Source organism: Lutra lutra, chromosome 14 (assembly GCF_902655055.1).
Source record: "Lutra lutra chromosome 14, mLutLut1.2, whole genome shotgun sequence".
Classification (NCBI taxonomy): domain Eukaryota; kingdom Metazoa; phylum Chordata; class Mammalia; order Carnivora; family Mustelidae; genus Lutra; species Lutra lutra.
This window is the reverse complement of record NC_062291.1, coordinates 47,061,990-47,079,266: the sequence shown is the minus strand read 5'-3', so window position 1 is coordinate 47,079,266 and position 17,277 is coordinate 47,061,990. Positions and strand designations below refer to the sequence as shown.

General features: G+C 53.7%; 1 protein-coding gene across 1 annotated transcript; it reads left to right on the top strand.

The window, feature by feature from the left end:
* Positions 1-1,092: 1,092 nt before the first annotated feature.
* On the top strand, positions 1,093-15,792 carry GDF10 (growth differentiation factor 10). Its single transcript, XM_047703565.1, has 3 exons — positions 1,093-1,786; positions 11,247-12,172; positions 14,299-15,792. Exons 1-3 carry the CDS (start codon positions 1,486-1,488, stop codon positions 14,488-14,490), a joined length of 1,419 nt encoding a protein of 472 aa, XP_047559521.1. The 5' UTR covers positions 1,093-1,485; the 3' UTR covers positions 14,491-15,792.
* Positions 15,793-17,277: the final 1,485 nt, after the last annotated feature.

Here is a 17,277-nt window from a genome sequence, read left to right as displayed (position 1 = left end):
GGACCCCTTTCTCAGTCAGATTAAACCTGTGGACCCCTTTTCAAAAGAACGTTTTTAATATACAATATTACCAAGGAAGCCAATTACATTAAAATATACTTACCCAAATATTATGAAAAATAACTTTGCAACATAGCAATATATCTGCCTTTTTATTAATTCATGGAAGTCACAAACATAGTTAATACCATTGTGGTTGGTTGCTTGCATTTCTAATATTAGGAAATGCTAAGTTTCAGTTACAGGTTATTGAAAATAAAAATGTAAATTTTCCCCATCCAAGTTCACAGGCCCCCTGAAATTCTATCCATGGACAAGAAACCGCAGCACTGAAAACATGATGAAGTTCAGGACCTCCTGCCCCAGGGCTAAGAGGAGGAGATGTGGGGCAGGGATTCACTGTACCCTCACTTTATTGTGAAACCTTGGAAAAGCTACTGCTTTCTCTTCTCCTATCCTGATGCTATGGAAACGTTTTGAAAGGCAATTTGAAAAACCACGTCCTTTTCCAGGACAATCCTGATGACTACATGTCCAAAGATTAATAAAGACCTTTGATGTGCTTCTTCAGCAACTGGAATCATTGTTGCTAAAACCAGAGTCAGTTAATGGACTAATTCCGAATTTTAATGTGGATCTTCTTCCAGTTGCCCTGGGTTGGCTAAATTTTGGGGTTAGGATTTCTCTTTTCAGAGGCTGCCCAGAGAGGGTCCGTGTTCCCCTCACTCATGCATTTTGGATACCCTGCTCAGAGCCAGCGGGGGGCACTCACATCCCCTTTCGGGTCCTCACGGGGGACCTGTCATCTTGCAACCACATAGTCATCACATGCCATTACAGGGGCAACCCGGCAGGCGGGCCCCCCTCCCAAGGCCGCCCCAGCCCCCGCGCAACCCTGCCCAGGCTGCGGCGCCAACACACAGGAGCCGGCCGGGTCCTGGGTCTCTGTCTCTTCGCAGGGGCGCGGGGAGCGCGCTCGCCCACGCCCACGCCCCCCACACTCCTGGGCGCACACTCGGGCGCACACCCCTGCGCGCGCACGCCGCCACACACGGGCGCACGCACACCGCAGCCGGCCCAGGGACTACCTTGTAGGCGGCGGCCCCGCGTGGTCTGGGGCGCACAGCCGGTCCCCCCGAGGGGCGCCGCGGGCCGCCCCGCCCCGCCCCGCCCCTCGAACCCGCCGAGCCCGGCGCGCTGTGGGCTGCAAAGTTTCGCGGCGCTAGTCCGCAGGGGCGTCGCGTCGGCTCGAGCTTGGCTCGGCTCCACCGGGCTCCAGACGGCCGTGACCGCTGGCCCGGGGCTCGCGCGGCTCGGACAGACCTGAGCGCTCGGCTCCCACCCCGCTCCACTCCGCGCCCTGCGCGGATCTCGGCACCCAGCGCCCCTCGCGCCCTCTCGCCACAGGGTCGGTCCGCAGCCTCCCGTGCGCCCGCGCGTTCTCTCCTCCTCCCCGGCTTCGACCCTTCGCCGCCGCCACCCACCATGGCCCGTGGCCCCGCTCAGGCGACCCAACTGCTGCCGCTACTGCCTCTGCTTCTGCTGCTGCTCCGGGACGCGGGAGGAAGCCACCAGGCACCCGCCTGGTCCGCCCCGCCTGCAGCCGCTGATGGCCAGGCTGGAGTCAAGGACCCCTGGCGGTCCCCGGGGGACGCCGCCACCACTCTGGGCCCTGGCGCCCAAGACATGGTCGCTGTCCACATGCTCCGGCTTTATGAGAAATACAGTCGGAGGGGCGCGAAGCCGGGAGGGGGCAACACGGTTCGAAGCTTCCGGTCCCGGCTTGGTAAGTAGAGGGGGTCCCAGACACCCCCTCCTCTCCTTCTCCCCCTTCCTCACTTGTTCATCTTCCCCACCACTACACCCACTTCTCTTCCTTCTTTTCATAGATTCATTCATTCATTCTTCATTCATTCATCATTCACCAAGCACTCTGTGTCAGGCCCTGAGCCTCCAGTGGGGACACCAGAGTGGCAGTGACACAGAGTTCCTGCCCCTAGGGTGCTGCCAAGACTGGGAGGATGTCCCCCTTGCTGGTGTAGAATACCCCATACACAAGGCTTTAAGCACAGTGTGGAAATGGTTCTGGGCTGGGGAAGCTCATAGGGCTCAGTTGTATTGGCACTTGGTGCATGAGAAGGGCGCAGAGTGGGACCAGTCAGGTGGGCATAAGGCAGCTGGCATGAAAGTGCCTGACCTGGGCTCAGGCAGAGAGTGTGCAACTCTAGCTGGGGGCACTTAATAGGTTCTGGGGCTGGGCACACAGAGTGAATGGAGAAGGGCCTTGGGGTCTGGTCTTGGGTACACACATTGAGGCCTGCCAGACACTAACATGAAATGTTCAGACCACGGGGGTTTGAGGAAGGGTCCAGAAGCTTGGGCAGTGGGGGGGTTGCACTCTTCTCCCACCCTTGCTCCACCTGGGCAGATCCTTTCCCCTGTCCTCACACCTTGGATGGAGCTGGACAGAGGTCACTTACAGAGTCCTCCCTGCCCTGCTCCGAGAGCACTTCCAGCCTGCAGCCTCAGTCGTCTGCCAGCCCAGCTGGCCTACGTCTGCGGGCCCTGGGCAAGCAAAGAGGAGGTGCAGCCTGATGGCAAGGGTGGCTGGAAAACCCTGGTTACCATAGAGACCACCCATGGTCACAGAAAGCCATTCCAGAAAGTGCAGGTAGGGGTCCGCAGCAGCCCTTGTGGGGGAAAAGGCCACTCTTCGGGAGAAAAAAAAAACTGTTTGTCTCTAGGGACCGATCCCTCTTGAGGTGGAGAGGAGCAAGCCCAACATTGGGGCCAGACAGTCTGGGATCAGGTCGGCCACCTCTCGACTGCTGGTTGTGGGACTCAAGGTGACACCTGTTGCCTGGGAAGCTTGGCCTTGCGTGACGGTGTGCTGGGGAATGCCTGCCACAGAGAGGCCTGTGCCCCCATCCTCCACTGAGCAGACCACTGGGTACGGTTCCTGGACTCCATCCTCCCTGGTACTTTTTCTTCATCACATGGGGTCCATTTCCAGAGCATCATTATTAAATTAAGCCACTCAAGAATCATCTAGCATGAATATGACCTTGGGCAAATCATTAAACCTCTGTGGACTTTCCTGTACTCATCAACAAAATAGGCAAGTCATGCCAGTGTCTTTCCTGTGGGGTTGCCCAGAGCTTAGCACTGGCCCAATTAGGTGTCCGTGCATGTTGTTCCTATGGAATTACAAAGCATTTGTGTTCATATAGGTGTACACCTGACCCTGCATCCATTACTCAGTCCTCAGAGCATTGTAGTTGAGGAAAGCAAGGTCAGCGAGGTCCGTCCTGCACAGGGGTGAGCATGTGCACTGAGCACATTCACTGCTGCAGCCCCCCGCCTCCCTGCCCCCGCATGGAGGTGCTCGATCTTGTCTTTCTGTTTGCACAGAACAGGGGTAACACAAGTAACACTGACACATAGACGTTAACCCTGAAAAGGACCTGAGGACAGTGCTTTACATCCAACCCTCCCATTTTACAGATTAGAAAACTGAGGCTGGGCTAGGGGGCCATCCACAGCAGCAGGGGCTGGCATCTCCCATGTGCCAAGCCAATGCCATTCCCGCTGCTAGCCTCCTCTCCCCACCTCCATCAGAACTCAGCCCAGGACTTAGGACACAGAGGGTACAGCAGACTATTCTCTGGGAGATCAGGAGTATTGTGGACCAGTCTGCGACTGTCTGACAAATCCAGCATGCTTATCTGGAACCATCTGACAGCCATGGGTACAAGTCCCAGCTCTACCAGCTTTCTCCCTCTGAGTGTGGGTTTCTGTGCACACAGTGCAGAGGGGAAGGGTCAGTAGGATGAGGGGGATTTGTGCCTCACAGCATAGACGCAGGCAGTTTGGTTTCTCACCTCCTCCCTTGATTCACATCATCAAGTGGTTCACACCCCGCCCCCCTCAGAGATGCCTGCTTTGTAAGCCACTCCCCCGGGGGCTGTGAGGAACAGTGAGCCTGGGCAGGGACCCCTCATCTTCTGGATGAGGCACCAATGTCGGGGGGGGGGGGCTTTAGCTCCGGTCCTGGAACATTCCAGCACCATCCTGTGGCATGACAGTGGCCTCTGCAGCCTCGGTGCGGTAGGCCCTGTGGCCCTGGAGGCAATGGAGCCAGTCGCTCACCGGCCACCAGGCAGCATGGCTCAAGTTCAGAGTGCTGGCCGTGAGCTGGGCTGTGAGCTGGACTGCGGAGCTCCAGATGTTGAGTCTCCAGATGTTGAGCTCCAGATGTTGAGTCCAGCAGGAGCTGGACTAGGGCAAGGGGCTAAACTTGGCCATGACTCAGTTGTTCTTTGTGTTTTGTGTTTTTTCACTTCTAAAATGGGGCTAACAATTCTCCTTCCTTATAGGGTTTTTAAAATGAACTGAGGTATGTCAAATGCTTAAGACAGTGCCTTGGGTGTGGGTTCAATATATTTATTAGATGCTATTACTATTACCTTAGCCACCCCTTCCTCCCTCCCTTCCATTGCTCCCTAAAATGTGTCTTGTTCCCTATTAAGCCAGCAGCAGTGGAGAGCGCTTCGGAGCCTGACCCTAAGGCTTAAGGTTAGACCTTCCCCCCTGGTCCTAAACAACTGTGTTTAACGCTAAGCTTTTCCACTGACCTGTGTGAAATTGGGCAATTTACTTAACCTCTCTGAGCTTGATGTCTTCATTTTTAAATGAGAATAATAATACATACCTATCTACCCACAATGCCAAATGTCACATTTGTTCAGTTCCCCAAGTATTTCCTGAGCATCTCATTAGGTGGCAGGTGCTGTGAGCTCAGAGGACACAAAGATGCACAGACCCTTGGCCTTGTCCAGAAAAGTGCATGAGCTGGGGGGAAGTCAGAAGTAAGCGGGAGAGTATCGGCGGCAGAACAGGGGACACAATGCTGTGGGGAGGGGCTGTCAGTCTGCTGGGGAGCCAAGGGAGGACACTGGCCCAGCAGGGGGAGGGCTGGCGGGGAGGGGCCAGCAAAGCCTTTGCAGAGCTTGTAGGGCTCCAGATAGACTCTGAAGGGCAGGTGGTGCTTGGCCGGGTGTAGAAGTGAAGTAGCCTACAGTGTGCTGGGGACCGTGAGGAATTCCGTTTCCGTAAAGAAACAGTCAGAGCAGAGAAGCAGGAGCTGGAGGTGGACCAGCAGGCCCAAACAGGCCATTAAGAGTCTTGATGGGCCTGAGTTTGGCTGCAGCACTGGAACGGTGTACGGTGTGGAAACAGTGGTGGGAGAAGAAGGGCAGGGAAGGAGAAGAGGAAGGGGAGAGAAAGAGGGAAAGAGAGATGCGGGAGGTGGTAAGAGAAGAGTATGAAATCAATTCACACTTACCTGGAAACCATAGAAAATCACTGTAAAGAAAAGAAGTCATTCCTAATCACAAACCCAAATATGACCAGAGTTAATAGTTTAGTGGAATATAAATAATAAAATTATATGTGACATAAATATATTACCATATTCTATACATTACATATTATATATGCATCCTATTTTACCTTAGTAGGATTGTATCTTTAACATGTAGGTAAAACTTGCTATATCCTAATTTACTTTTTTTTTTTTTAAAGATTTTACTTACTTATTTGTCAGAGAGAGAGCAAAACCGCACAAACAAGGGAGAGCAGCAGGCTTCCCGCTGAGCAGGGAACCCGATGCGGACTTGATCCCAGAACGCTGGGATCATGACCTGAGCCCAAGGCTGATGCTTAACCAACTGAGCCACCCAGGCATCCCGCTATGTCCTCATTTAAAGTCACTTCTTTTTTTCCATTACTGGTCATCCTGAACTGTTTTTCATGCCTTTCAGCCATTGTAATTATTCCTATGGAAATGGCTTCCTCCTGTGGTCTTGACTTTTTCTTACTGACAAATAGAGGGTTTTTTGTATAGTAAGGATGCTGACTCTTCATCTATAATAGATGATTTCCTTGTGAAGCATGTGGGTGACATGAGTGGTGACAGGGATCTGGGGTTGCGGTGGCAGTAGTGGTAGGGCCACGGGTGAAGACGGTGGTGGAGGGACGCAGAGTTCAGGATGGTTGTGGAGAAATAGGACGCCAAGCCAGCAGGAGCTGAGATTGGTTAGGTGCAAGAAGGGAGAGCCCATGGGACTCTAGCTCCTGCTGGAGGGGTGGACGGGTGGCAATGCCTCCCACTGGGCATGAGGACAGGGAGCAAGGACGCGGTGCCTTGAGAGCAGTAGCAGCTGGTGACACCACACGGCCAGTATGTTCTGAGCATGTGTTGGGTACCAGGCACCATGGTGTGAGCTCAGCAAAGATGATCTTACAACTTTAGGAAGGGCCTACAAACCCTCTGCCCAGTTTACAGATGTGGAAACTGAGACCCAGAGAAGCTCCATGATTTTCTAAGGCTCTGCAGCTAGTAAGTGATGTAAGCAGGATTTCCTCTGAGGCCTGCCTGAAAATAGACACTTGATACTTTGTCATTCTCTTCCCTTCTGTGCAGCACCCCTGGTGACCCATGGCTCCCTTCTTCCAGCTTACATTAGTGATTGAATCTTTAGCCCCACATTCCCACTCTGGTCACCCTGATGGCTGTTTCCAGGACAGTGGATGAAGGGACAAATCTCCACATGGCTTAGATTCTATTCCAGTAAGACAGAGCAGACGGAGAGTCCTCTTGGCCTGAAGGTTTGCCAGGAGGTTGCCTGGAGCGACCCATGGATTGGAGCCACCTCTTCCCACCTCAGATTCCCTGCTACTCTTAGGAAGAAGACTGCATGCCCACAGAATGGGCCCAGTTAGGATTCTAGGATTTCTAAAAGTCCAAAGAGAGAATAGCTCATCTAAATAAAGTTAGTCCTTTCTTTCTCAGAGAGTTAGAACTCCAAAACATCCACGTAATGACTTGTGTTTGCAAAATGTTTTGTACTTCACAACACCTGGTCTTTGTTACATTCGCTGTTAGGTAGATCACCATTTTGACCTGAGTAAACAGGGGAGTATGGCCCTGGGATCAGACACGCCCTGGCCTGCCCCTTTGCAGCTGGGTGACTTTCAGCAAGTTAGATATCCTTCCTGAAGCTCCATGTTTTTCCAGAGAATGAATGACCCAGCTGCTCTCCTCTTAGTGAAAATGGGGAATCAAGCATGCATACACACTTGGACCTCTATAACTGGTAAACGATATTATTCCCATTTTAAAGACAAGAAAACTGAGGCTTAAGCGGAAGTCACTGGACAAAGATCCTGCTGCCTAATGTCTCCAGTTGATTTTGTATCATTAGCTCCATCTTCCCATAGAATGAGGCTTTCTGGACTTCTTTCAGAACGCATTTGCTGAGCCTGAGGGCAGCAGGCCAGGGATTCCCCTTTGTTAACTGAAGCAGATCTAGCAAAGGCTCCATGCTTCCCCGCCATTCACCACTCACTTGTGGGCCCTACCTCTCACTCACTCAGTCTTGGGGCTAGAATCTGGGGATGCAGCCGCGCACAGAGCTGGCAAAGCTCCACTCCCTTGGAGTTTGTGTTCCATGGGGGAAGAGAAATAACAACAAAGAGATACGTATCAGGATGCTGAGAAGTGACATGAAGACAAATGAAGCAGGGAACAGAGTGATGGGTTTCTCTTTGGGCCACAGGAGCCAAGGGTGCCCTTTAATAGAGATGCCCTTTGAGTGGAGACCTGAAGGCAAGGTAGCGGGCTCAGAGGAGGAGGGGTGGGACAATGGCAGAAGGAACAATCTAGGCAGAGACCCTAGTGGGGTAGCTTTCTGTTGGAGGGACCAGGAGCCAGAGTGACTGAGGCAGAGATGGGGGTGGGGAAGGAGGAAGGCCAGGTCAAGCAGAGCCTAGGCAAGGGGTTCCATTTTGCTTTCGGGGCAATGGAGGACTGTGAGCAAGGCAGTGGCATGTGAGTGAATGCATCCAGCATTCCTGTGGCCTCACTTGGATAGTGCTCTGTAAAGCTGTGACACGACAGCAGAAGGGCATCATCATGATGGCCCATCTGTCTCATCCTTGGGCTGAGCCCCTCTGGTCAACTTTTCCAGGACCCCAGTCTGTGCAACACTGAACCCAAAGTAGGAGTTTCCTAAGTGTTTAGCGAGAAAGGGAGGGAGGCTGAGAGAGAAGGAAGAAAAAGAGAAGGAAAAGGACAGAAGGGAGGGCGGGGGAAGGGAGGACCTTTTCTTGCTGACCATGAGACATGGCACCAGCACACTTCACAGGAAATAGGGACAGCTCTTAGGGGCTTCTCCTTTGAGGCCTGGGCTTATGCAAGCTGGAGACTTCATGTAGGTTCCTCTTCTCTCGTCACAGCCCAGAGACCCCTGCATGGCGGGCATGCAGACACAGAAAGCAGAGCCAGTCTCTGGCCCTTCACATGCTGGGGAATGGACATGACCTGTCTCCTCCTCCTTCCCACAGAGAGGGTCTCCAGGCAGCACCCTGTCCCTCATGAGGGACAAGCTCCCTATGGCAAAAGGTGTTCAAGCCACACAGGAGAAGGACACCTGTCCTGAGTAGGATTGATCAGGCTGGGTGACCTCAAAGGTCCCTCCCCCATCAATCTCAGAGCACACTCTCCATGGTTCTCTGGCTGAAAAGGAGCTGTATCTGCTGCCCCTCCCCCACATCCTGTGCAGGAATAACGCCAGGGAAGGCCAGTCCCCCTTCAGGCACTTCTTGCTCCTCAGGGGCAGGCCTCCCAGCACTGTCCTTGGGCTACACCTGCCTCAGGCCAAAGCTGCTGTTCCTGGTATGGTGGTCACAGTCGACCTTCTTCATAGACCTTCCAGTCCGTTAGCTCATCACTGGGAGGGTGGCTGAGCTGCCTTTCCACTGTGGAGGCCGATCCCTGTTGCCCCAGTCTGCTGTGTCCTTCCTCACCAAAGGCTGGAAGTTCCTAGGCCAGAGATGCTTGCTGCCTGCTGCAATGGGCCAGCTCTTCGGAAAGTGTCCAAAATGTCTGTCCTAGAGCCTCCTAACGCATTTCCTAGCAAGGAATCTGTAGCAGACAATAGACTTCAACTAGATGAAAGACAAAAAACACTTTATCTGCCTTGTTAGCTGGGTTACAACTCAGATAATTTGGATCACTGGAGGGATACCAAGTTGGTGGAGGGAGAGCTTACTTGCTCTGCCAGCCTTGTTCCTTTAGGTGAAAGTGGCAGGGAACCATACTTAGGGGCTCCTCCTTGGTGCCCAGCATACTATCTATGCTATTTACTTAATCCCACAAACAATCATGTGACACAGAGATCCCACTATCCATCTGAGGCAGATGAACTTGGTGTGGTCCTGATGTGGCCTAGAGACCTGGTTCCTAGGGCCCTGTCTAGCTTGGAGGATGAGGGGGTTGCACTCTTGGTGACCTTTCATCCCACCCACACATCAACTGTAGATACATGACCTTGCCTGATGGTTAGAGTCCTCTGGGATGCTGGCTAAAACACAAATCCCTTGGCCCCATTGTCCCAGACCCTCTGAATCAGCATCTCCAGGGGAGAAAGGCAGAGAGCAGAATGTTGGGGAAAGCGCATATCTGGAGCCCGAGACACTGAAGGTTGCAGCGTCTGGAAAGGCCAAATTTAATCGGCCGTCAAAGCCCTGCGCTGCTCCTTATGTGTGGAGTACAGTGAGGGGCTGCCACTCTTGTCCCGTGGGTTTGCTCCGAGGGTCAGGTTAGGCAGGGTCTTTAGAGTGTCATCTGAATCTTGACTAACATTTATCAGGTCCTCCGTGGATATGCTATTTCCTTCCTTCCTCTCTTTCATGGTGCCTCAAGAGTACATGACAGTTGCTAATCGCAATAGAAGGAAACAACCTTAAAAGGAAGATTTTGATTAAAAAAACAAACCCCAAAACAAAAAACAAATCTCAGCTGATTCTGTGGGTGCAGGTGTCCGGAAACCAGGCCCTTTGAGGCTGGTGTCCCTGCACACATACACAGTCCTGTGCTTCGGAGCTCTGTACATGGGGCAGCTTTACCCAGCAGTCTGTGCCCGCGGACAGACACCCGGCAGCAGGAAGTAGAGCAGTGGGGGAGGCAGCTACCCTGGCAGCTCTGGTCTCCCGCCAGCCTGCAGGATCACAGCGAGGCCTGGGAACAACTCCTCCCTCCTACCCGAACCCTCTAGAGGACATGGCCATTCAGAGAACTCATGCAGCTGGGGCTCAGCACAGCTTCCTGGGGCCACAGATGAGGGTGCTGTGCCTCCTGGCCCTGGGGTACACCTGGGAGAACCAGGCTAGAAGGAAAAGGTGCTTGACAGCCCCAGGGATGTCAGACCTGGAGTTTTCTCAAGCTGCAGACTGGATGTTTGAGGAATGCCAGGCCTTCTCATGATACAGGCCTCTCGAAGGCAAAGCTGGTCTTTGTAGACCTTGTCAAGTGGCCTTGTGCAACCTGAAATTGCTCTTCCTTTGTCAAACAAGCTTGACAAGCCCTTGAGCAGACCATGTAGCAGAAGCCCAGACCACTGCGCCCTCAAGTCCAGTTTCCCTCAGAAGGCACTCGGCACATGGGGGAGTCAGGGGTGCTCAGTCTCACTCACCTCGTTTGGAAGAATGACCGCATTTAATATTTGCGAACTAGAGGGCTGGGTACATACGGTGGGTGAGGGGGCGCTCTCACAGGGCTTGCACCTGACTCAGAGCACCCCGAAAACCTGACGCCACCTTCTCTCCTCTCCAGAGGCATCAGTGGCATTTGTGCATTTGTGCGTTGAGGGTGCTGGAGTGCGGGAAGAGGACACACAGAGGTGTCTGAGCACCCCCACCCCCCATCTGCTACCTTTTCCTTTTTTTTTTTTTTTAAAGATTTTATTTATTTATTTGACAGACAGAGATCACAAGTAGGCAGAGAGGCAGGCAGAGAGAGAGAGGAGGAAGCAGGCTCCCTGCTGAGCAGAGAGCCCGATGCGGGGCTCGATCCCAGGACCCTGGGATTATGACCTGAGCTGAAGGCAGAGGCTTTAACCCACTGAGCCACCCAGGTGCCCCCCTTTTCCTTTTTGTAATAGGATAGTAATAAACCACAACCCCTCTGACCTCAATTCCTCATCTGTTCCTTGAGGATCACTAAGGGCGCCCTCCTCAGTTTACTGTGAGGATGACCTGAGATAGGAAGGTCTGGCTGGCCTGGAGGGGCTCCCTAAATGGACACAGTTCCTCCATCCCAGCCCTGGGTGGGAGACCCCGTGAACACCGGGACGGACCTATCTAAGAAGGAACCTAACCTGTTGTGGTCTATCCTGCCCTCACAGAAATGGTCGACCAGAAGGCTGTGTATTTCTTCAACCTGACTTCCTTGCAGGAATCAGAAATGATCCTTTCAGCCACATTCCATTTCTACTCGGAACCTCGGTGGCCCCGGGCACGAGAGGTACCCTGCAAGCAGCGGGCCAAGAATGTGTCATGCCGCCTCCTGCCCCCGGGCCTGCCCGCACGCCAGCACCTGGTCTTCCGCAGTCTCTCTCGGAACACGGCCACACAGGGGCTGCTCCGCGGGGCCATGGCCCTGGCGCCCCCGCCACGGGGCCTGTGGCAGGCCAAGGACATCTCCCCGATCGTCAAGGCAGCCCACCAGGATGGCGAGCTGCTCCTCTCTGCCCAGCTGGATTCTGGGGAGAAGGCCCCAGGGGTGTCCAGGCCAAGCCCCCATGCACCTTACATCCTCATCTACGCTGACGACCTGGCCATCTCAGAGCCCAACAGTGTGGCAGTGACACTGCAGAGATATGACCCCTTCCAGGCTGGAGACCCAGAGCCTGGCACGGCCCCCAACAGCTCAGCAGACCCCCGTGTGCGCCGGGCCACTCAGGCCATTGGGCCCCTCCAGGACAATGAGCTGCCAGGGCTGGATGAGAGGCCGGCGCCCGCCCCCAACGCCCAACACTACCATAGGCACGAACTGTGGCCCGGCCCTTTCAGGGCCCTGAAGCCACGGCCAGGGCGCAAGGACCGAAGGAAGAAGGGCCAGGATGTGTTCATGGCATCCTCACGGGAGCTGGACTTCGACGAGAAGACGATGCAGAAAGCCCGGAGGAAGCAGTGGGCCGAGCCGAGGGTCTGCTCCCGCAGGTATCTGAAGGTGGACTTCGCAGACATCGGGTGGAATGAATGGATCGTCCTGCCCAAATCCTTCGATGCCTACTACTGTGCGGGGGTGTGCGAGTTCCCCATGCCCAAGGTAGGCTGTCTGAGCAACACCGCTGCGTCCAGCCCCTTGCCTGGCTGTGCCTCCCAAGCTCTGCCCCTCCTGGCAAGTCTCGCTGCCTTGTGACCTATTTCCCAGCTGTGAACTGGGCATTAGAAGACCTCCCATCTCTATTCAAGGTGGGAATGGGTAGGCAGAGGTCCTCGGGAGTCAGCCTGTCAGGGGAATACAGCCCACAGATGGATGTAGTTTGGCTGGGCTTTTGAAAGGGCTGACTTACTCAGTTTGAATTTTAAGTCTGAACATGTCTTCTTTCGAAAAGCAGAGAATCCATCCCCACAGTGTGTGTTCCACATAGCAATGGCCTTACAGAGCTTGATTACATGCTGCCCAACCCACACTCCCTACACCGTAGGCAAGACAGGCCTCTGAAGCCCCTTCCTCCGCAAGGCTCTCATTTCTGTTCCTGGCCTGGACCTCAGGGTGTTGGGGTCTGTGACCAGCAGAGTTGGCCTCAGTGGCTTCCTAGGGACTCCTCCCCACCCCCACCCACCCCTGCCTCCCTCAGAGGAATGGAGACCCAGGGGGCAACTAGCTCTGCACTAGCACACGAGTCTGCAGGCAACACAGCACGCGGCTGTTTCATCCACCGTGCTGGCCCTGGGTTGCAGAGTCCTCCCCTTCCCTGCAGGCTGGATTGCGGCTCTGTCCATCCATCTCCCCACAGCCAGAGCTGGGTGGGCTGGCTGCCAGCTGAGGTCGGCCCTCCCCACGGAGTGCACACTTTCCTCCTGCTTAGCTCCTCTGCTGAGTTCCAGGTCATTCTTTCCCCTTCCAGAAAGGAAGTCCGTGCATAAATCCCAATTTGAATGTAAATAAATCAGTCGCTGGGATTTCCAGCCGCAGACGTGGGGCAGCATTAACCTGCTTGGGAATTAAGGGGCTTTTCTTGCATGTGCAAGGGAGAGGAAGGGAGGTGATGGACAGAGAGGCAGGTGTGGGCTGGCAAAACCTAGCACAGGCCTGGGCAGCTGCCGGATGAGCAGTGAGCAGGCTCCAGCTGGCTGACCCGGCACTCACCTTATCAGTCTGGCTGGCTGCCTGCCGCCTTCCCTGACAGCAGCCAGAGCCCACAACTCAGACATCCCTACCTTGCTGTCCTCCCCGCCCCTCCACGCAAGGGGCCTTTCTCATCAACGCGCTACATATAAAACTTCCCTTTGGTCTGCAGTGAGCTGAAACTCCCATGACTTGGTCCTGTTTCTCTTGTTGGAAGTGCTTGAGAACAGCCTTCTCTGTGTTTGTGGCTGGACCCCCGACTCCTCTGGGTGTGCGAGGCTGCCGGGGGAGGGAAAGAAAGCCTGCATGGCACATGCAAGCATGGGTTCCAACTTTCTATGACTTTTGGATGCTTCCTAGCTGAGGGGTCTTGGACAAGCTACTTAGACATTTCTTTTTTTAAAGATTTTATTTATTTGACAGAGATCACAAGTAGGCAAAGAGGCAGGTAGAGAGAGAGAGGAAGGGAAGCAGAGCGCTCCCCGCTGAGCAGAGCGCCGGATGCCAGGCTCGATCCCAGGATCCTGAGATCATGACCTGAGCTGAAGGCAGAGGCTTTAACCCACTGAGCCACCCAGGCGCCCCTTTTACTTAGACATTTTAAACCTCCCCTTATTCACAGGCAAAATTAAGGTAATGCCACCCCATAGAGTGGATACTATGACAAGATGGGGTGGTGAGGTGGGGCAGCCGCTGACACCCCACAGTTAGACCCATCTGGGAAATGTGCACTTCAGCCCCCTTGTGCTGGTGCACACATGCCTGTGGGCCTTCCCCTCCAGGACTAAGAACATGCTCCCACGGGAAGCGTCCAAGGGCTCCTTGGGGATGTGCGATACGCAGGTGCCCCCAAGTGGTCATTCATGTAGGGATGTGACTTCCCTCCGGGAGACCCAAGGGGCAGGAAGGCCTGAGGCTTTGGCACACTTCCCTGGGACTCAGTCTGTGGCTGACTTCAGAGGAAATGTGTGCCCCTGGAATCTTACCTTTTCTTCTAGGTGGACACCTTTTCTGTGGCCTCTATCGGGGATGTGCCGGTGGCAGAGCGGATGGGTGAGGGCTGAGCGCCTAGGTAACTGTGCTCCTTTCCTGCCTGGCAGATTGTCCGCCCGTCCAACCACGCCACCATCCAGAGCATCGTCAGGGCTGTGGGCATCGTCCCGGGCATCCCAGAGCCTTGCTGTGTTCCTGACAAGATGAACTCTCTTGGGGTCCTCTTCCTGGATGAGAACCGGAACATGGTTCTGAAGGTGTACCCCAACATGTCTGTGGAGACCTGTGCCTGTCGGTAAGACCAGCCACTCTGGGGTAGAAGGAAACCGCCCTGCCCCACTTCCAGCAGGGCAGCATCCTCAGGGCCTTCCAGGGTAAGGGCTTCATGAGGGATACAGCTGCATATACGGGGCAGAGCTCTCAGGCACCCTCACCGGGTTCCAGAAAGACCTGTCCCGCAGGGCCCATTCTGGAGTCTCTCATTGCTGATGACTTAGCCCTCTACATGCCAGTCTGAATCCCCTGAAGGGAATTAGCCCTTGCCTGAAGGCTGCTCATGGTTCATCCCCTCTGCTCTGAAGACCCGAAAGTCAAATGTGGCCACCATGTTGGCTTTTGTGACCATCATCTCATAACCAGGGAAGAAGGCTGCAAATGTGAGGACACCTGCTCTCGTCACAAGGAATGAACCTCTGTTCAGACAGTCAGTTGAAAACACTTTGGGCCACATACTGATACTGAGACGCAGCGCCTCAATAATGATATGAACTTTGGAAACTCTACTACAAAAGCTTTCACATATATAGTATGCACGTATAACCCATTGTGGTTTTTTTTCTTAATATATATTTTATTTTAAAATAAAGAGAAGGGAGTGGACACCATTCCCCACAGAGGTAATCAGGCTGGTTAAGTGTACATTGTTTAAATCTGTTTATTGAAATAACACGTGCAGTAATATGTTGGAATACTAAAAAATAACCAAGATTTTTATATTTTTGTAAGTTATACTTTGTATACTGTAGATTGTGTATGTTATGTGTATTATGGAAAGCTAATAAATTGAAGGTACAGTGGTATCTTGAAAAACTGAATGTCACCCATTTCAGAATATGGATAGATCCCCACCTACAAATATGCCATCTTGGTGGCTGCTGGGCCTTGGTTAGGAGCGGAGACCCCCTAGGCCTCTCTACACCTTCTTGTCTCTATCCTAAGCTCTGGAAACCAGCTGCCCCATGCCTTCCAGCATCCTACCCGCCCACTTTGCTGCACAGATGTCATCCTGGACTCATCCAGGCAGGACAGGGCCCCAGGCAAGCACAGTGGCCCCATAGAGTTTCCTTACCTCCTTAGTTTCAGAGGGGACACTGAGCAATGGAAAGATATCTAAGACATTTAAAGGAATATCTGAGGTGTCCTGGGTAGAGAATTCTTACTTGGGGTAGTTCAAGCAAGAGATTCAATCGGAAGCAGTCAGGAGTATCTCCTAAGGTCCAGGGGCTCCTGCTTCCCCATCAGTAGCCCCATCCCAAAACAGCTTCCTATAAATGGTTTTCTTACCCCCGAGCTGACAGCACCCCAAGCAGACATCACCTGCAGTGCCCAAAGCTGACTGACCAGCATTTCTGAAGGAGAATCTGGGTCCGACTTGGGGCCGTTGTATAATAGCCCTTCAGGTGGGACCTGAGACGGTGATGCAGCCCCAAGTGTTACTCGGAGGAATCTGAGAAGCCATGAGCAGTGCCCTGAGGGGACACTTAGGAGCAGAAAGGAATCCCATGGCATCTATCTTAAGTCAGGCTCCTGAGCTGAGCGTGTCTGGGCAAGGGATAGATGAAGAAATGCTCCCAAGAGAAACAGGCAAGGATGGGGGGAAGCTGGTCAGGAGGCCAAGAAACCAAGCATCCCAGATCCTGGCTCTTGTGGGAAGCTCTGGAGCTTAATTATAACTCAGGGTTCGTCCAGCCTTGAAGCAAGGGAGCTGGACATTCAGACCTCTTCTCCAGGCGGCGCACAGTGGGGAGATGGAAGCTTCCAGTTCTCTGACCCTCTTCGTGGTAGCTCTAGAAGCCCATGTGGCCTCTGAAGAAGGCTGTGGTGGCTGCAGCTGAGGGCAGAGCAACAGACCCTGGAAGGAGAGCCCAGAACAGGTAGGTGGGGGAGGAAGGGGTTGCGGGTCCCCCAGCAGAGCCCAGCAGAGTCTGCCTAGGGTCTCCTCCAAAGCATTCCAACTGGTCGTGGGGGGACAGCAGCCCTGGACACGCAGCAACCACCACCCCCCAGCCCCGCAGGCAGAGATCAGGTGGTCCTTAGCACACACGCTGCCTGATTCCTGCAGGGACTGCGCTGGGCCCACAGGACCCGTGCCCTGGGTGCTGGGCTGTCTCAAGCTGATCTGCACACGGAGCATCTGGCTCGCCATATCTAATCCTTTTCGGAACAGAACAGGATATACATTAATAGCAAAATGAGTAAAAATATTGCAACTTAATAAGGCTCCCAAGGCCCTTCTTCTCAATATAGATTCTTGCTTATTCCTTGTGCCCCTCAGTTTTTTCTCATGTACTCCTCCCCTTCTATTTCATGATGGAGTTGGGGTGTGCTGTAAGAGTTCTGTCTTGTGCTTTCTGGCCTTCACAGTTCCTGGGAGATCTGGGTCACTCCAAAGCCCTACAGCTTCTGCGAACCTTCATGTCCAGTTTGCAAGGCTGGGGGGCAGGCTGGGAGGATCACCCTGGGTCCAGCCATGCAGGGGCTCCACGCTTGTGCCAGGATGGATGTTCCCCAGCGGTGATGACTTTGGAGTGTGCTGGAAGGAACTGGTGTCTTCAGTGGCTGCTAACCTTTATAAAGATGACACGGTTCAGATACAGCGTCTTGCAGGTTCACAGCAACTTAACTTCCTAATTGGTGGAACAGAAAAACAGGTCCAGGACAGATAAATAATACGGTCACCAACTACGTCTTAACTAGACCATGGACAATGTCAGCTTTCACACCCAAGGCTGCCTGATTTAAGGCCTCTGTGGCTGGTGCTGCTCCCCAGCTTCCCAGAGAGTGATCCCCACCCCCAAGCTGATTAG